We start from the raw sequence: 21,018 nt of genomic DNA, 5'->3' as shown, positions 1-21,018 counted from the left end.
CCTAGTCTCTGACCTAAAGGATTCCAGGTCCTTGTTTGAAATCCAGTCCTGAGCAAGTCTTCCACTCACAGATCCACTCTAGGTCACCTCCCTGCTTATAAAGTTCCTTAAACTGGTTCTGCTGAAACGGTTATTGCTTAAAATGGCCTGAGAATGCCCGCCTCCAGCACTCCAGAGTCCGAGGAGGCATGGTGAGGACCCAGGTGGTCAGGGTGGTGAGGGGAGGGAGGTAGGTGTTGGGAGTCAGGCCAGCCACCCTTGGACTCCTGGGAAACTGAGGCCTGCCAGGGAGGGTCTCTAACAAGAGATGCGATGAGGTTACTTGCGATAACAGACATGAAAGGCCCAGCACGTAGTAAGCACTCAGCACACGTTAGTTTTCTTTCCAGGGGCAAAATGAGGTCCTTCCTCTCCCCCTGCAAATGCTCTCTTCAAAAACAAAGCTTAGTGCTTAGTGCCCAGTGCAGGGAAACTCAGAATGAAACAAGCTCTTTGAAAGCAGAAGAGCACAGCTACTTAAGCAGGACTGTTCACTTACTCCGTGTAGCTGGCAAGATGCTATTTCAGTGAACATGTCTTCATTCAGATAAGCTGACACTCATGCCAAAGCTATTTGATTGTAGAAATTATAAAAATACTTTAAAAATGCATTTGTAGAATGAAGTAACAAAAATACTTTTTCTAAGCTTTTTTCACATAATCTAAACTTAAGAATTGCTGAGTTTCATTTTATTTACTATTAAAACATGGGTCACCCACCACTTCTCCAGCTATCTGGATGAAAATCCTGAAGTGTATTGTATTTTTCCTAGCCTTTTATTGTGGAGTATTCTGGACTTAGTTTTGTAAAATAAAGTCCGGGTCCTCTGAGAATTTGTCTTTGGGCCATACTGTTGGTACAGATCTTTCTGGGTCAACCAGTGTTCTTTGGGAAACAGACTGTCCCAGACTCGTGATGCCTGGTGTAGATTTCCTCCTCCTTCCCACCTTCCTATCTGGTTCTCAGCTGGCCTTCAGTGGCTTTGGGTAGACCTGCCTTCTATCAAGCAGCCACCGCCTCTGCCATTTTTTTTTTTTTTTAATGGGCTGGAAAGCCAGATAACTCAATTTGTTAGAAATGTACGCAAATTTATTAGTAAAGAGGTAAAAGGAGAGATTCTTGAGGAGCTCTCCTCTGAGTAAATTGCAAGAAACTCTAGTGACCTCTTTGGCAGCTCAGAGGCCTTTAAAAACTCTATCCTCGAACTCCTGTTTTGTCAGGGAAGGGATCTCTGGGTAAATGACATTTTCCACTAATATCCACATACTTTACCTATCCTTAGAAGGGGTATCATGGTAAGTGAGATAATGGATGTGAAAGCACTTTAAAAAAGCATAAACTCTGAAATGTTGTTTACCCCATGTATCTATAAAGAAACACACACAGATGGCTAAATTGAATCAACCCCAACGTTTTATTTAAAGTTTTAAAAGGCAGTGGTCAAGCACATTGTGTGTATATATGTATGCACCTACGGACATGTGCATACATACGTGCATACATATATACAAGGAAACCAACCCCTTTCAGCTTTAGCCACTGATTAACTAGGCCCACTGGCTACCGCAGGATTCATATTCTACTTCTTCATTTGACCAATTCTAAAAGTAAAAATAAACAGCCTTAATCAGTTTAACAGTAACTATTTGTGTTTCTTTTTTTTTTAAATAAATAAAGTTACCATTAAACTGATCACATATGGTACAAAGGTCGAACACACACACAAGCGCACACACAGTCCCCAATGTACAACCTGTGACCTATGAATGACCTTTATGTACAAATGGGTGCTGCTGACCCCCTCCACCCCCAGCAGAGGCCACGAGAGAACTCCCAGCATCCCCTCTGCTGGGTTGGAGGACGCGTGTTCCTGGCACCCCGAGTTAGACCTCAGAATGCATGCTCCCATGCAGTGATACGGATGGGGGTTCAGTTCTATGGTACTAGTGTTAAGGTACGTAAGAGAATAAATAGGCATCTGTAGCTGCCTCCGAACGAAACCAGCATTTATAACCCTTTACAGGGAGAAGTGTATTCTGAAGTTCTCAGTAAGGGACCTGTATGTGTGTGCGTGTTTGTGTGTGCATTTCCACGTATTTGTACAAAATTGAAATGGAGAGTGGGACTAGGTTTATGGAGCAGCTGCTTGGCTTCCATGTAGTCAGTCCTGATCTAACAAGTCACTTGCCTCCGCCCTTATTTAGCGGCTCATTCTGCTTCTCACGTGCCTCCGTCTGCTGGAGAGATTCAGAAGGGGCAGCTTTCACAAGCGAGAGGAAGGCCACGACTAAATCTTCTAAGAACCTTGGCAAACAGAACGGCCAGATACAACCAGGGCTGCTTTATAGGCTGAAGTCCTTCAGTTCCATCCTGGTGAAATGGAATTCCTCTTTTTCTGTGGTTAGCTCCTGCCACTCCATCTAACTGCAGCTCTGTACGAATGCCTCGGTATCGCAAAAACACAGGGTCACCTCTTAAATATGCTGGATTCTCAACGAGTAAACCAGTTAATGTGTTTCTAGCCAAAGCAAGGGCATAAATGTTTTAGAGAAAAGACTCCCCTGGAGCTACAGAGAAAAGATGCTGATAAAAGCAATATTGAGAGTTGGGCAGGTGACGCTTTTAGTCTGTGTCAGAGCTGGTCTCTTCGATGACAGAGTACTGGTTGAGTGCTTCCTCCAAAGGCGTTATTGTCCCATCAGGTTTTAGTCCCATTGGTTTAAGCAACTCCTCTCTGGAAAAAGAGATAAAAGAGAGAAAAAAAAAGTATTCACCAGCATCACACACACAACCCTCCCCCCGCCCAAATCCACATCCTTTTAAAAAGAAAAGTCTTTAAAAACCTAAGTATTTTTCCTCAAGCTCTCTGTGTGTTTGTAACAGGAAAGATGAAAGGGGCATGGAAAGAAAAAGAGGGAGATAAAAGACTTCATTCACACAGGCCAAACCTCCTAAGCCAATTAAAAGTATGAAAAGTCAAGGTCTAAATAGGCTCAGGACAAGGAGCAGGTCTCTTCTGTTTTTGATAATTAACTTTTTTTTTCCTTTTGTGGATTCGTTGTTTTAGTGAAGTTAAGGCTGCCAAAATTTCACGGGTCCCAGTGGGCCAGGCATACAATCAAGTGGCTGATTTGATACATATGGATTTCGTTCAGAGGAGTAAATCTGTCAGATTTGATTTTGCCTCCCCAGCCTCTAGCGATACATAAGTACTTCTCGGTTCAATCCAAGTCAACTGGCCTTCCCCAACTTTCTCCCTCCCTTTTATTTCCTTCTCTCTTTCCTCCTCCTTCTTTTCTTTCTTTTTTAAACACCATTGCTTTTGTTTGTGGCAGTTTAATTATGGGATTGACAGCCATTTTAATCTCTTCAAAGCTCCCCAACTGCCTCTTTTCAGCTAATCCAATTATATCTACTCCACAAGTTACAGCCTCATCTAAAGATGATTAATTATTGATTAAGTCAATCAAAAAGCATTAGGAAAGATTAAATAAATCTTTTCATAGGCTCTTATTTATTACATGGAGATTATGGCAAATGCACCTGTTGAGCTGCTAACTCCAGTCCTCCTCCCACCCTCAAAATGTCAGCGGTGTACTTCAAGACAGCCCCAAAGAGGCACATGAGCCGCTTAAAATTTATTTCTCAAGGAAACGGGCATCACCCTCTGAGACCATGTCTGTAACCAAGAACCCACACGGCAGCAGCTGTAATGTTGGCGGGATCTGGGGTGAAGGAGAACAATAAAACCTGCTTTCCCTCTGCCTCCTTGCTGTTGTCCCCGAGGACAGCACAAAGAAGGGGTCCCTCCTGGGGAGGGCCGGCCACACAGCAGTGTGAGGTGTTAGAGGCGCAGTGAAACTCCCGGGGAGAGGTCAGAACAGCTCAGTGGTCCCTGGATAAGCCAAGAGGAGCCTAATCAAGCAGCTCCGGCTAGCACCAGAAGACTAGTTGAGTAATGGGATGGGTGCCTGGCTCTGTTGAGGCTCCTGAGTTATAAAGGAGGAGATGTGGTTCCTGGTCCAAGAAATGGGGTCAGAATCATAGAACTTGCAGGGGCCTCAGAGATCATTTAGTCCAACCACCTTGCTTACTAAATGAGACTGAGTGACTTACCCAAGGTCACACACCTAGTGGCAAGCTGGATCTGGGACACAGGTCTCCTGCATCCCAGGCTAGTGCTCTTTGCAGTGCACACACCTGGATTAACTGCTCTAACTGCACTGCAGGTGCACCCTGAGTTCAACTGTCCGATGTCTGTTCACACCTACGTGCCAGAAGCTAGGTCACACACTAGGCAGCGAAAGGAAGAGTGGGCACCACGGTCCTTGAGCAGGCGAAACATATATGAAAAATAACTCAGAACATAATGGGGTAAATGCTGTCCCAGAATCACGAACAAAGAACTGGCAGCTCTGAAGATGAAGCACAGACCGAACTGTCTGGGGAAGTTAGGGATGGCGTCACAAATACGGTATCCCGTGCCGGGCAAAGAAGGCACAGAATATCTAAGGCAAAAGAGACTGTGTAAAGGGCTCTGTGTGGTCCCATCTACTTGTGTGTTTTGTATCCCTTTTTGGATTGTGTCCATTTCTTTCTCTGTGCTCCCATGAAGCTGTGAAAGGGCCCAGTGTTCGCAGAGTGGTGAGATTCAATGAAGGAGTGGCAGGAGGTAAGGCTCAAGGGTAGTTTGGGGTCTAGCGGGTGAGTGCCTTAAAGGTAGAGCCAAGGTAAGGAGTTTGGGTTTTGCTCTGTAAGGGATGTCACATCTGTTTTTTAGGGCGGTATCTCTGGCAGCGATGTGGAAGCACTGGACCAGGGGGAACCTGGTGGCAGAGAGACCGGTCATTAGGATGTCACTGTAGAGTGTTTGTGACAGGAGACAGGATACTGGACTCGGGCTGTGACCCACTGGAAGAGGAGACAGCTGGTGAAGGAGAGCATGGGGGAGGGTCGAGTGTCCCTGTGTTCTCCGGCTCAGATGACCAAGAGGATGGTGATACAATTCACTGGAGCAAGAACACAGCAGATGAAGTAGATTCTGGTGGGGAGATGCTGACATCTCTCAGGACATGAAGAGCTTGAGGTCCTTGCATGACAACCAGGTAGAAATGTTTAGTTGAAAGCTAGAAACAACCTGTTTCCATGAAAACTTCCCTCTAGCACTGATATATCCCCCATGTCTACATTTTTACAACATAGTTGCCTAGTTCTAACTGCTTGTGCTAAAGGATTTTGTGATACTGGACACTACTTACTAATGATGTAAAAGGACAAGGGGACAACCTGCTGGGAATAAAACACTGAGGGATAAGAAAGTTGAAAGGTCTAAAGGGGCCTGTGGAAGAGGGTACAGTAAAATGGGGTAGGGAGTGAAGGGTTGGGGTAGATAGAAGCAGGACCCTGGACAGGACTAGAGGAATTCTACGGAGATGAGGATGAGATGCTGAGTGGACAGGCCCCCGCCCCGCCTTACTACCAACATGACTCCACCTCTGTGACAACAGGACGGTGCTGGCCTAGCTAGCAGCTGTACAAAGTAGCTAGCACCTTCTCCAAACCTAGGAGGAATATGTTCAAATTAAGTCCATTGGTTTCATCCCTACTCCAATTTCATGCTGGAAATAATTAAGAACATTACAGAAGTCTCATGGCCAAATTATAGGAACTTGTCTATGGGAAAGGGGCCCATATTTTAATTTTCACCTGTGAACTATTCTCGAGCATTTATTTTTTGGGTCCTTTGTATCCCCTCTGAGGGCTCCACAGGATGCCTGGACTTACGGACACTCTGTAGGAGAGGGGTCAGTGATAACTGGCCACACAGTCATGCATTTGTGCAAATGAATTAAGATAGCAATGTGATACAGTGTACAAAAACAAAAATATCTGGAGTTAGGAAGTCCGTTTGGAGCCTTGGCTCTTCACTTACCAGTTGTGTGATCTTGGGCAAGTCTGAGTCTCAGTTTCCCCGTCTGTGAAATGGGGATAATGCTAACACTGGTTCTACCTACTTCCTAGTGATGATGTGAGGAGTAACCGTAGCAGAACCAGTGGTGGTAGCAATAACAACAAAGTAGTTCAAAGAGTTCTATGAACTGCAAACGAGTCCTAAGTATTAGTTGTTATTGTGGTACAGTGAAAGGCACGTATAGGTTTTAGAGTCGGACAGATCTAGGTTCTAATCCTGGGTCCACCAGTCACTAACGGTAAGACCTGGAACTCTCTGTAGAGTTGGGATAGAAATACCCACCTCACTGAGTTCTAATGAAGGCAAAAGGTCACTGTACATGTGAACTGTAGTGTAATGGCTGGCATGCAGGTGGAACCGCAAGCTGCATTTCCTGTCTTTCTGTGCTTATGGGAGGCTTCCCCAAGCTGGGCAGGGCACTCTGGGAGTCAGTGGGGGATGAATATGCAGAAGCAAATAAAAGACATGGTCCCTGTCCTCAAGAAGCTTTTAGTCAGTTCAGAAGATAAAACACACACACATTAAACAATATTAAAAGAATTACAGAACAGCAGATCAACAAGCTTGAGATGATTAACAGGCAGAGCCCTGCTTTCCCTAGCTTGACAGTTCCTCAATATACTCTTATTGTAATTAAAACATGTTTAAAGGAAATTTCTTGTCCTGTTTGGGAGTGGAAGGAGAGAGGACCTCTCACAGCTATGTGACTGTTTTTCTGCTGGACTCCAAGCTTGCTTGTCACATTCCCATCTCAGTGTTTCTAACCTTCCTCTCTATCATGCAACTAACAGCCCACAAATACCCAAATGAAATCTTTGATATAGAGACTCAGTCCTAAACGGTCTGATGAATGACCTGGTTATACTAGACTGCTTCATGTAATAAGATGTTCTATCTAAATCAGCAAGATGTGGACGGAGAATGGGAAGCATAATGAATACCACAGAAATGCTGCTCCACCGTCACCTGGGTCAGGCACATGGGGGAGGGACACAGGAGGAGGTGGGGATGCTGGTCACAGGCTCCTTGCAGGAGACAGACTCAGGGCCAGACTATAATGGCAGGGATGGACATGGATTCATGGGGAGAAAGGCATCCTAGGAGCAGAAGAATTAGTCAAGCAAAGGCACAGAAGCAAGAGTTAGTTGTGTGCAGAGATTGGCAAGCAGGCTGGTTTGGCTGAGGTAAAGGAAAAAGAAAGCTCAAAACAGATTTGGGGTACAAAAGAGGATCTGAATGGAGACTTTGAAATCCTAGGCTGACAAGTCTGGTTTATAGTTACAGAGGTATTTTTGTCTTCTATTTCAAGGGACCCACATCTAAAAATATTATTAAAAATAATTCTCATTACAAAGTTCGAAAGCTATGAAACAGTATTGCCGTGACATTAAAAAGAAAATGTTCTATGCTATAAGTATTTTCATACCCCTTGTGTCTAGCACACCGCCTTGCCAACAGCAGGTCCCCCATTAAGTGTTTATGGACTAAACTGAGTTGCAGTTGATGTTATCTTGTACTTTCACAGAAAGGGAAGGTATACTGTTTTATGGGACTCCTAATAACTAAATCATGATCAAGAGAAAAGCTAGATCTTTGGGTAGAAGATTCATTTTCTTCATCAAGGTCTACAAAGTTAGAAAATATATTAGCATTCTACAGGAAATTCTGCATAATGCTTTCCAGGGATTTCTTGTTCTCTGCTAGACCATGAGCAACTTGAGGGCAGAGTCCATGTCTTACCTGGCCGTGATCTGCAGTATCTAGTATAGGCTGGGGGCACACAGTAAGTGCTCAGTAAATGCTTATTAAGAGGCTATAATACATGGGTTGTAGCATAAATGGAGACTGGTAGAAAACCACTTGTCAAGAATCCTTATTTTAATTATTATTTCCCTGATGAGTCAGTGTCGTTAGACATTCTGACAGTGCAGCAGAAGTCAGGCCCCCTTTGTACCACACAGCCTGGAATTTTCAACCACTAACTGGTATAGACTCAGCTTCTTATGTACGGGGCATCGGGAGGTCTAGATTCTAGTCTCAGCTCGTCCTCTAACTTGCTTGGTGTCCTTGGGCAAGTCATTTCCTTCTCTGGGCTTGAGTCTACCCATCTATAAAATGAAGGGGTTGGACAAGATGATCCCCAAGATTCTATTCTAAGAGTCTAAATATTAGGCTATTAAATAATTTTGTTCTATTTAAAAAGCTGCTAGGTTTTTGAGAGACTAAAACTCAATACTGCTAAGCCTTTGTTTCTAATCAAGATATATACTCTAAGCCTAAGAGTCAAACACAGCATCCTATCTGTAACTGACCGACACCAAGACCAGAAATCCTTTCTGCAAAACTACTGGCAGATGATTAGAATGATTACAAAGGTAAATCAAAGCCATGGCAAGTGTTACAAGGAAGGATCTAAATTCGATCATGGCCCTCAATAAACAGGCCACTTCAGGAAGAGTTACTGGCCCTAACTATGAAGGTCACGTCTAAAAAGGACGGCTAGACGTCAGGTAACAGGTACATCAGGGTTAAACGGAGATACTGTATATTGAAATGTGCATCAGGATTAAGATATTCACATAGCAACAACTCCTTCATACTTACCTTCAATGCTATACACAGGCCTTAACACAAGTTAAGACTGCCCTCGTTATCATCAAAAAGTACAGTGATGTCTACTGGATAAAGAGCCCATTCTAGGCACTGTGACAGTATCATGGCGGGCTTCTCATCTGATCAGGCATCTGGCCAGGGAAGAGATAAGCCTCCAAGAATGTTCAACTGGAACGAAACATCATTTAGAAATTTGATCTTACTAAACGATAAGGAACCATAATCTATAAGGGCTTGGCCAGGCACGAGGACATAGATAAAGCACGTCCAAGAAAGGAAACCCTATTTTGCCCCAGCCTAACCCTTGGGACTGCTAAAGGAAACCAAAAAATACTTTCTTAAAGATTTAGGGGGGTGGGAGATTATGGGATTTATACCATATTAAAAAAAATTTTTTTTTCTTCCCCCAGATATATTTTAACATTTTCCTGAGCCACCATTTCTCTGTAAGGATGGTCCTCTGGGATGCCTGGACTTATAATTTCTCAGAACCTTAGAGAAGGTTCCATTTCTCAGGGCTTCTGGTTCCTATATAAATCTTTCCCCCAGAAATGACAGTGCAATATTGGGGCTCAGATACTAACATACCCAATCGCACATTATAGAATAGGCCAGATGTATATGTGTATAAAACACCTTACTTGACCTGGAAGCAAGAGAATACTCTTGCCCACAGCACATGTGTTTGTGCAGTACAAACAAAGCATTCAATTCAAGTGCACTTGTTGAAAAACAGGACATAATTAAGCAGTTGGTAAAATGCATTCTTGTTTCCCACTTGCAGATCTCCCAAGAGTCCCTTCGAATTTACCTATACGAGTTTCAGCTTCCCGCTTGCCACTTAGCTTGATAACGACTCAAAAATCATTCCCTTGTTTTCAAGGGCTCTTCTTTCTTGTCTGCTCTGTGTACTACAGGGCAGTATTGACACATGGAATTAATGACAGGGTCTGTAATGAAACAACAGTCATGCAAACACCAGTCTGCTCTTTTGATAAAACAGCATGTTAGAGACCTATTCACCTCCCTCTAATTGAGTACTGCATAATAGTTCCGATCCTTTTATGTAATATATTTTGTTCTATGATTAGAAAAGAAGAAAGGGGGAAACCTGCGAGGCATTGCTTCCTTCAATCGCCCCCTGATTAATTCTCTGTTTCTAATGAGGGCGGCTGCTATTTAGGCAGGTTCTGTTACATACTTGTTTTGTTGACTTCTGTACAATGTATAACAAAACCCAAGACGGGATAATTGGGAACCATTTCTGTGGCACAGGGATTCCTGCTCTTAATGTAAGGTTGGCTTGGAAAAAAAGAACCCTGACATTTTAAATTAGCCATTTCATATTTAATTCCTTTTCACATTCGAAAGATAGGATGAGAAACTGGTAAATAAATAAAACATTTTTAATGAACACAGAGCTTTTCCAAAAATGCCTGCTAGAATGGAGCCTGTGCTAGCCTGGAAAAAGCAGCTCTGTAGTCTTTGCTCTAATTCCAAGTCCGACAGAGCATCTTATTTCAAGATCTCAGCATCACCGGAACAGTCCATAATTCACCGAAGTACAGTGGACTGCCTAATAACTTGTTGATATGCTTACAAGTGTCTATAACCCCTTTTTCTCATAGAAAAATATTATAACTTTGGCCATTGCTTAACATGTTCAGTTACATGCTGGGCAAGAATGTCCTTTGGGCTTGGACCCTGATCCTTCATCTTTCATGATTTCCCATCTAACGGCTTCCTAGTGGTTGACTGGGTACACTGATCTTTCACTGAGCCATTAACCCAGTACGTTTGGAGGGGCTTTTCCATAGCAAATTTGAGGTCTTTAGGCTGCCTCTTTCAAAAACAGTTCTGAGATCTTCCCTTAGACCTCACCATTGTGCTTTGGGACTGGGTACAATTAGGAAGGTATATATGTAGCATAAAAATATCATTTCCATGACAAATGGATATGGCATATTGTCCACTACTTTGGACTACTTTCTACTTTATAAAAGTAATTGGAAGTTGCCTAAATAGTCCCACCGGGAAGCCTTTTTAAAGTTAGATTTTCTTAACGTGATTGCATTAAATATAAGAATTTGTTAGAATACCTGTAATCGTTCTCTTTTTAAAATAATTAAAATGACTTATATTAACATAGAGTCATAACAATTTTATTGGTTTCCTTCATATAAAGGTATGTGTTTGATATAAATTATTTATTTTAGCCCCTCACCTGATCTTTGAGAAGACCTCAACTATGGAATGAAAAAGGAGGAATACATTTCCTCCAAATCCTAATTCTCTTCTCAGGTAAATATGCTTACTATCTGTCTTTGCATTTACTTCAATTTTAGAACATCTTATTTAAAATCAGACTGACATGTTTTTGAGCGCTGTTGGTTATCTTTCAAAATAACGTTGAGATCTGGAGTGTTAAGACTGAGAACTGAGTCCCTCCTATGTCATTAACCAGATGCCTGATCTTTGGTCAGTCACTTAATGATCAGTCCCATTTATTCTTCAGTGAAACCCTCCTTGCCTATCTAACTCAGGGGGCTGCTTCACCGATCATTAGAGATCATATATATGGAAGCATTTCTTAAACTCGAAAGCACTATATAAATATTAGTCTTTTATCCTCATTTCTGTTAGAAGATCACATGCAAAGCTTCTAAAAATTTGTTACCTACCTCACATTAAACAGCATGGTTAAAAAAATATGTAGAAAGAGGTTAGGGACAGTGCTAAAGAATCAAATTTAGTTTTATCCTTAACTAAAGGTATTCTTATTTCTTGGTAATTTCTCTACAGAATTTTTCTATCCTGTTGTCCAACTAAGCAAAATAAATATTAATAAGAGGTCAGCATGCCAACTGACACTATTGAATAAAGCAGTAGAAATAGAAGTTCTTACATGCTTTCCCCAATTAGAAAGACTTGAAGGAGGGTAACTAAGAGCACAAACAGCCAGGGGACATTATTCTTACTTGACATTTCTCTAATAGATAGAAGCCATTTCAGCTAGTGCTTAAACTAAGAGCTCAAAGTAGTCATTCCTACCACTGAGGTTAAAGGACAATGACTACCAACAGGCAATACAAAGGTCACATGACATCCTGCTTAGAGGTGTCTAGCCAGTGGAAGGGGCCTCCATAACCTAAAGATACACAATATCAGATTTCTCAGATTAATCCTCCCTTGCCACTTTAAGGGTATATTAATCTAACTGGATCCAAGCTCCCTTAACTGAACTTGCAGGCAACCTTACGGTGTATTTTAATGATGTAGGATAGTGCTGCTACATAAATACAGTGTCGGCCACAAACGCAAGCCGTATGTGGAATCTCAACCGTTCTAGTACCGCGGTGAAAAGGACAGGTGAAACTGATTTTCATATATTTTGCTAACCCAGTATATTAAAAATATCATTTCAACATAAAATCTGTATTAAACAACTGAGATGCTTTACGTTTCTCTTTTTACACTGAGTTTTTGAAAGCCCAAGTATTTAACCCTTAAAGGACATCCCAATTCAGACCAACCACATTTCAAGTGCTCAGTAGTCCTATATGGCTTGTGGTTACCGTATTGGATAGCACAGACCTAAAAGATTTTCTGATACACTTTTATCCCTATACTAGATCTCACAATGCTTTAAAAATTGGATGTTTCTGAAACAGACCTGAAAAACATGTGCTTGACTAACTTATAAAGGTGGGTGTAATCATAGTTGCTGAAATTTTTGTAAGCAGAGTTAACTTATTCGTAGGGAAAAAAATTACATATTACTTTTCAGTCAGCCCATTCCAGCTTTAGTAAGTCTAAAAATAATCTCTGGATTAAAGGGAACTATTCCCATATTTGGAACCTGAATTTATTAAGAAAGCCATGTTCCAAATACTGCACAATGGCTGGCAAATATATATACATATGTGTATGTGTGTGTGTGTGTGTGTAGATAACAGATAAGGAAGAAACGGGAAAACAATTATTTAAATGTAGATTTTAGATTCTGATAGAATATATAAGCAAAATGGGATTGTACCTTGTTAAATGTGACCGGGCTGGGGAGGGGGGGGTTGAGGGGTGGGGGAGGGCAAGGCAGTAGAAGATTAATCAGTGCCTGGTTCCAATTAAGGAACTAAAGGGGATTAGAAAAGTCAAAACAAAACTGAAACTTGAAATATTATTTCCTTTGGTTAGTTTAGGCTTAAGCCAATCAATCCTCCCTCCGTTCTTCTGGACGAGGCTGTGTTATTATACACGAGCTATGTGCTGTAGCTAAGGTGAACGCAATTGTATTAGCCGCACTGGGCTTGCTGAACTACACAGTCCCCATTTTAATCTCCCACTTCAGTTGCGGGGGCTTATTTTTTTTCCAATTCAAAGAAAGAAAGAGGAGGTGGAGAGGGAGGCAAATTTCATCCCCTTTTTCACCTCTGTTCTCACATAGAAAGCTTTATTTAACATTTTTAATTTCATGCCTCAGGCCTTAAGGCTTATGATATATATATTACAATGATCACGTCAAAGAAATTATGTATCCCAATATTTAAATGAGTCAGTCATGGGCCAACGTACCTTTATGGAATTCCTTTCCAGCCCTGAATTTTATCATATCTGGCCAAGAAATGGAACTGACAAAGGTATAAATTCTTAAACCATGTAGGCTATTTTATAGAGCAAAACACTCGCCTACAGATTTGGGGATCAGCTGTGTTCATTATTTCATCATCACACACCGGGGGAACCACAGGGCACAAGGCACTGTACTAGCTAGACATGATGGGATTTATAGGGTTCAGATGATTTTCAAACTCTTAAGACCTCCAGATCCACTGCCAGTCCCCTTACCTACATCTGTCACAAATACAATCCTTACACACCCACACACACCCACACCCACACACACACTCACTAGGAATACTACTAAGTCAGTTGGTATTCAATGGGAAGAAAATGTTTGAGCATGAATCTCTCTGGTGTCCTTGGAAATACAGCTACAATAAAGCTGCCAAGGTAGGGAGCTCCTTGCAGCAGTCGCTATGTCCAGCATGGAGGCAAAGTGGAAATGTAACTTTAATTTTTGCACTGGTGGTTTTATAGTTTTGGTAGTGGATGACATCTATACCCTACACCAGGCTCAGTAACAGTACTTGGCATGACCAACCTTAGTCATCACTTTGGTAAGTGCTTTGGCACGGGCCACTGTTGCTAACCACCATCCTGGTGCAGGTCCTTCACATCTGCTCTCCTATGGATGGAAAAAAGGAAGTGTCTAGTGTCCATTCATTGGCCACGTCACCTCCAACCTAGCCTTTACTCACATGCCTTTCAATTCAGGCCCAGGAGAAAATGATTTCATTTTTGAGAAGAAAAGTTAATCAGACAAAGCTACAGTACACTCTTAGCACAATGAAGACTCGGTGGGATGCAGAACATCCTCAGAGTGACAGCTGAGGGAACTACCCAGTAGCACAACGCCGAAGAGGATGATTAGGAAGTGTTCTGGCAAACACTGACTCTAACAGACAGACACAGTAGCACAGTGGACAGAGCAAAGGTCTTGAGTTCTGGAAAATGAAGTTCCTAGTCTCACTCTGTTATGAAGCTAGAAAGAGAATGTACATGGAAGTGTTTTGTAAACTGTTAAAAGGAAATGGATTATCACATCATTAGCTTGGAAATATTTGGGGCAATTCTTTGGGTCTTGCTTCCCCCAATTATAAATCTGATAACAGATTATATTAATCAAATAACAATAAAACAACCTAAGCTTTTTGGAAGAAAGATGCAGTATGTGAATACCAAAGGTTTATCTTATTGACAAGAGTAGACTTCCCTCTACCTGGAGTGGATGGTCATTTCTCCACTGATCTGTTAAATACTTTTTAAACTTCAATAATCAGTACAAACGCTATCTTCCTTGTGAAATCATCCCGGATTCATCCAGACAGAATGAACTGCTCCTTTTCCTGGGTGTTTACAGTTCAACATAGACCTTATTTTGTCATTATTTCCATCTACCTTGTATTTTAGAACAGATTATAGCCATTTCCTTCACTAGAATGTGAGTCTTTGAAAGGCCGAGACTGGCACCTTCTCTGCATCTCCCTCATCTTCCTAGCACAGTGCCTTGCACAGAGCAGCTGCTTAATAAAAGTCCCCTGAACTGTACTGAACTGAGTCTACTTTGGCTCACCTCTTCTACCTCAAAAAACCAAAAACCAAAAATCAACAGTGAAAAGAGAGAAGAAACTTAAGACAAACATGTAAGACGCAAAAAGAATGGCTTCATTCTTTGCATTCCTGCTTTGGAATGCCCACTGCTGATCTCCATACAATTTTGTCATTGATGATTAGTGAGAGCAAATGTTAGAAAGCATACACACAAGGGCAGACAATGTAAAAAAAAACCCCACCACACGTCATGCAAAAAATCTGTGATTTAGGACTATTTTTAAAGTTGCCTTTAGCTTCAATTTTAATGGCAAAATCGGTACCATCAAAGCCAACACAAGACATATTTGCTCTGTTTTATACATGCAAAAGTCAGCGTCACCTGCAAACTGCGTTGGGCATCTGCTGGGTGTTTCTGGGTGAATACACAATCTTCTTTGAGGCATAGCTTAAATCAAGTGGAAGCTTGGATATTTCAAACTTGGTATTTGTATATTTATTTGTTGGCAGCTTCTAGAATATGTGGATTCCCCTGGGATTAAAAGGAGAAGGACCTAGCACCACTTTCTGTCCCTTGTGTAGGAATGCCTTACGAAATGATCTTATCTCTTTCAGGAAGTCAAGTACCTGGATTATACTGTATTCTTTTAGGCAGTCTTTCCCCCATCTCCCACTTTCCTAGCTTGGAGTTTACTCATTCAGGGTACACAGGCAGTTGAATAGCATCTGTGTTCTAAGAACTCATATTATTGGAGTGAAATTTATGAAACCTGTTTATTGTCCTAACACACTGATATGCTCCACATAGGTCCTTATTAACACTTCCCTCTCCGGCTTCTACTAGACGGCCTCTGTTGGTCCTCATCCTAACTTTTACCCTTCTATCACTATCTCATTAGCTACATCAGATCCTTTCAGAAGTAGCCAAGCACAAATGTTACGTTTATATATTCATTCAGAGCTTAGAGCTTGTTATCCTGCCTCCTGTAGGTTTGCCTACAACCCTTCTCTTTGGCTCTAATTTCTTCAGTAAAGGAACATATACAGGTATGGAGAATGTCATTTGCAAACAAAGGTCGTTTGAAGATTGTGAGCACAGTTAGTTATAGATTCTAACCTCTTTGGGAAAGGATGGAAATTTAAAAGGACTAACTGGAAGTTACTGAATTCTAGTCATACTAGCTCTGTAGATGTGACTAGATGATGAAGCTGTTTACTTCTATATAACTACTACCACATTACCAGCATCATTTGAAAAAAAGCTCAGACTCTGCAGTGTCTCCCCATCCTTGTCACACTCCCCGAATCAGTCAGCCTCCTGCTGTGCCTTAACCTCTACTTGTTTCTTGTTTCTTTGTTACAGCTTTCCCTCTAATGGTTGGCTTTCTGGCTTTCCCTGGATTCCAGTTGCTACTTCTGACTGCGGGATACTAGCCTTTACATAGTTGCTGTGAAAATGGAGACATCAGAAGAAATACACCTTTAAGTGGCAGCTGCCACCAACACACAGAAGCACTCACTCAAGATGGCTTAAAGGAGACAGTGACTCAATGTATGACTAGAAAATAGAGCGATTCAGGCAAGTGTGAAAGGAATTAATATTTTCTAGTAACTCCTCCAAGATGACTAGTTGCTGATTAGTATATATTTGACTTAAGTATTTTCAAAACTAGCTATTTTGGGAAGGGAAGGCAGTGTGAAGCAAGAAGGGAAGGGGAGATTGTCTTTAGAACCCCTAATTAATACAAGCACTTGCTTTCAGAAAATCCTTAATTTGAGCTATTCCTTTTCACTTTTTCCTGTTGGGTGCATGACATTTTAGAATTCTTGGTTTCAGCAGCAACCCAAAAAGACAGAATTGCCAACTTGCACATCAAAAATGAGGGGGAAAAAAAGCATAATGATTTGGAACAAAAACCAAAACAGACTAAAACAAAAAAATACAAGCAGCAGCAAAATCACTGAACCTAACTCATAGCATCTTTTTGAAGACAGGGAGGTTAGTTGGTTAAATATCACAGTGATCTAGTAGTTACTGTCCTAGCTTTGAGAGTTGACATGTTCAAGAATGCACATCCAGAAGCGGCACATGTAGAAAAACCATGGTAGCCAAGAGAGGTCTGAACTACTGCTGCCCGGGCCACCCTGTTCCAATTAACATGGATTTCCAGAGTTGCTGTTCCATGAGAACTCTCAGTAAGAGAGACAAAGAAATAGAACATTTTTAGAAACCAAGCAGAAAATGGACGGGAATACAATACCTGGAAAGTTTATCAAGCATGTTGACAAGTTTCATGGCTTCATATTCTTTTTGTTCTTCTGTCATTTCATCTATGGGGTTTGGCATTGGTTCCTCTAAATGACCAGTGATAAGATTAATGCTACAAAAAGAAAAAAAAGTTATGCTGTATGTTTTAAAATTATGCTCTTTCTATACTTTCTGGTCCAAGTTGTAAGTTATAATAAGAAAGAGTATAATAGCCAAAAATTGGCAATAATAGCAATTTTGTAGTATAGAACTACTATAGGAATTTTTAAAAATTTACTTTTTCTACTAATTTGCTTTGGGAAATGGGTGGTAGTTTTACTTTAAAAAAAAACAGCTGACTTGCCAACCTTTTTTTTTTTTAAAGGCATGGCTGCTTTTTTAAAAATATGAAATTTGGTGCCGTTAGGATAAATATCCTTGGATGCATAGTTTATTAATTTAAGGGGACAAATGATTTCAGAGTAGGAGAAATCCATTTTGTGATACAGCATAAAACAAATGTGTCAAAAAAACTGGAAAAATGATGGCAGAGAGGCTGAAATCTGAAAATGAAAGCATGCCGATTTATCATCTCAGGAAATTAGTCCATTAGTGAGACCACAGAAGGCAGTGAGTGTTCAAATAATAAAAGATAAAGCAAAAGAACAATTTTAATTAGATTTGATCTGACCTAGATTTAAAAAAAAAGAATGAAATCTAGCCTACCAAGAGACAGGTATACAACATCTGACTTTCTGGAAATAATAAAGTACTTAAAATGTGTATGTCCCATAGACTTTGTATGAAGTTCTAATACCAAACAAGCTATCCTCTTAGATGAAAGCCACATTTTTTTTTTTTAAGGAGATGAAAGAAAATTCTTCAGTGGCTGGTAAATATCTATAACTTAAACGTCTTTCTGGAAAAGCAGACAAGAGCTTACGGCATTTTGTTTCAGCCGAGTATGGGCAGTTTGCAGGGATATTTCATTTGATCATTAAAAACAAACAGCAAATTGCTAATAAATTGCTTTCTAGGGTCTACAAACACAAATGCTTTCAGTAGCCAAGCCTGTAGGATAAGCAAATGAGTGAATTGGTCAACTATAAACTATAAATGGAGTGCTGGGGACGGGGGTAAACTCGAGGACAGTGCCAGTCTAAAGTGGCGGGACGTAGAATCCTGTGGGCCAAAATAAAGACCTGGTGATCAGTTAGGTCCTGTGAAGGCTAGCTTGCAAGCCCTGCTTTAGACTTTGACTTGGGCAGTGTAACTTTCTTTTTTTTTTTTGGTTTAACTTTCTTTACTGACCAGGGATTTCTCGTTTGAGTAGTAAAAGAGCTAGGTCACTAGGTACTATCTAATACTAAAGGATTTCCTTTTCTTTTTCTACATTCCTCAGAGGGTACATGATATTCAGATTCTTGTGGAAGGACTCTCTGCTCAGCATCCTCAAAAACCAGATCTAAAACATCTGTTTTAACAGTATTGCTCAAGATCTTCGTCTACAGCCATAATTAAAAAACTTTTTTTTCCCTTCAAAGCAGTGGATCGACCACCCACTTCCCCTTGCCTTTTTTTAAACAAATGAAATCTACACAGAAAGCCCATGTATAAAATAGACAAAGTGGAACTGCTCAAGCAGAAGAGGGGTGGGGTGGCCAAGCAGAGTGGAGGCCTAAAGCCCCTTCTGTTTGTCTACTTACTTGCTTCCTCTTAAGTTTGCCCCTGAGGCACTTTTAGGAACTCTGGGGAAATAGCCTCAAAACTCATAGCCTTGTCACTCATTCTTAGCTAAGGCTGCGCATTAGAATGACCTGGTAAACTTGAAAGAAAAGGCTTAGGCCTCACCTGAGACCAACTCAATCTACGCATTTTATTTTCCTGGTGATTCTGATACACAATAAGGTTAAGAACCACACAGGGCTAGAATGCCAACTTCAGACACTCATTGTGAGCTACTATTATCTCTTTTTTTTTTTTTTTTTAGGTGATCATAATAGAAGAGAAAAAGGCCTCTAGTTAGTGGTCATTAACAAAAACACTGAAATGGAGTCATCATAGTTCCCAAAAGTCAAGAACAAAGGGGACCCAGACAAGGCTTCAGAGAACTACAGCGTTTTTAACATGTATCCAATGCCACACTGAAAATGTAATTCCACCACCCACCTATTATTTGCTTAGGCTTATAACAACAGAACGTTTGCACTGGTTTCTTTTCTGCCACATGCTAAATCAGAAAAACAACGAGTCTTACAAATAAATTAGTAAAGGTGCTTATTATAGGCACATACCACTTCCCAAACAGACAAAGGAAATCAGGCCTTAGAAGAAAGTATAAGGGAAGGTTAGATGTATTAACTATGTAAAACATGTTCGATTTGTCTCTTGAGAGAAGGCTCCTCTTCTCAAGTTCAATGGAGGGATGATTTAAGAAATCAGATCCACAGACTGTTTTAGAATACAATGACATTAGCACAAGCCATCTTTTGCCTCAGGGGAAAAATGTGTCAGGAGGATACACTGGTAAGCTCTGTGGTATCCACACTGTAAAGTCAGGATATGAATTCCTGAATCAGGGCACATTTGATTCTTTTTTTGGTTCCTTTAAGGGCTTAATAAAGATGATGTCCATTTTCCACAAGCTGACCTCAAGTCCTCTGCTGCTAAAATGATTTAATGGCTTGCGTTGAAATTAGCTACTAAAGTCACAAAATCGTTTGCTCACTGATCATAAAAGCAGTAGGCAGAAATTCATTCTTACAGAGTAAGAATTTACCATCCTTTACTCATGCAATACCCCCTGCCCCCAGTACGCAGAAGAATGTACACAATATCACAGAAAACACAGCTGGGGCACCAAACTGTGCCACTCTTATAGGAAAAATGCCAATGTGCTTGGGGTCAGGAGGCAGACTTGGACATTGTCTTCCCTCCTGCTTCCCACTTCAAACCAGACTCCTGTGGTTTCCCTACCCAGAGAGGAAGAGAAAACAGTCACTATAACAATGATGTGAGATTTCATAAAATAGATTATTTTAGTTGAATAATCACTTGCCACCTTTATAGAACCTCAAATAGTATAGTTTACGACTTAACTTTCTAGGTTTCAGGATCTTGACACTGAAATTTTGGGGTTTTATCTTGTTCTAAGACTGAGTCTTAAGATGCTTTGGGTACACTAACTATGGTGGATACTATACTGGGTAATTTTATAGTATGATTTTGTCTCATCCTGTCCCCCTCCCCCATCTTTCCAGCACTCCAGTTCTATGATTATATATGTCTTTCAGTTAGGTGACAAGAATTATTTATTTATTTATTTTATTTATTTATTTATTTTTTTAGTATTTTATTTATTTATTTATTTTTTTAAATGATTTTTTATTATATTATGTTAGTCACCATACAGTACATCCCCGGTTTCCGATGTAAGGCTCGATGATTCATTAGTTGACAAGAATTATTTAAACTCATTTGTAGTATATCATCGAGCATTTCGTATTATATAAGGTCATTATATGAACTGACCACAGTCCTGGGCCTGGTGATGAAGGGATTAAGACATAAAAAGTTATGGGCATATGAAATATATTTGTTTTTACATAATATATTCAAGACTTTTGCTTTTCAAATTGTTGCTACATTTGGCCAACATCAACAGTACTAGGTCACTTAACAAAAGAGCTATTAAAATTTCCCTGAACTATAACTTCAATCTCTAAAAAGGGGGGGCTAAATTTTACTCAAAGCATTCTGGTTAAAGAAGGGGCTACCAAATGTCTACAGGGGCTAAGCAGGTAAGATGAATGAGAAGGATCCACTGTTAAACCAGAGGAGCTTATGCCTGGTATGTTGGGGACCACTGCCACCACTCAACTCCATCAGCCAGTTGCCTGCCGTGTGAAAATGCAGGCTTCATGTTATTAGAACTTACTCAAGTTAGAAACCCAAATTTCCATCTGAAATACCTGA

The 21,018-nt window shown here is 40.7% G+C and overlaps 1 protein-coding gene across 5 annotated transcripts in view; it reads right to left on the bottom strand.

Moving 5' to 3' along the window:
• Positions 1-1,082: 1,082 nt before the first annotated feature.
• The window catches only part of RIC8B (RIC8 guanine nucleotide exchange factor B), a 102,763-nt gene continuing 82,827 nt past the window's right edge, over positions 1,083-21,018 (bottom strand). Inside the window, exons 9-13 of one of the 5 annotated variants that reach the window (XR_572131.2) lie at positions 17,057-17,176; positions 13,786-13,869; positions 9,436-9,574; positions 8,616-8,792; positions 2,660-2,774 (exon numbers count right to left, since the gene is read on the bottom strand). Coding sequence is in view for 4 of the 5 variants with exons in the window: in XM_008705655.2 (XP_008703877.1) it covers positions 2,663-2,774; positions 17,057-17,176 (232 nt within the window). In the remaining variant the exon portion in view is untranslated. Of the gene's footprint in view, positions 2,775-8,615; positions 8,793-9,435; positions 9,575-13,055; positions 13,870-17,056; positions 17,177-21,018 lie in introns of those variants that run through there. The other 4 variants (XM_008705656.2, XM_008705655.2, XM_040637419.1 and 1 more) reach the window with 4 other exon arrangements.

This window comes from Ursus maritimus, unplaced genomic scaffold (assembly GCF_017311325.1).
Source record: "Ursus maritimus isolate PB19 unplaced genomic scaffold, ASM1731132v1 scaffold_21, whole genome shotgun sequence".
Lineage (NCBI taxonomy): Eukaryota > Metazoa > Chordata > Mammalia > Carnivora > Ursidae > Ursus > Ursus maritimus.
The sequence above is the reverse complement of the archived record's forward strand: the minus strand, read 5'-3'. Positions and strand labels throughout refer to the sequence as shown.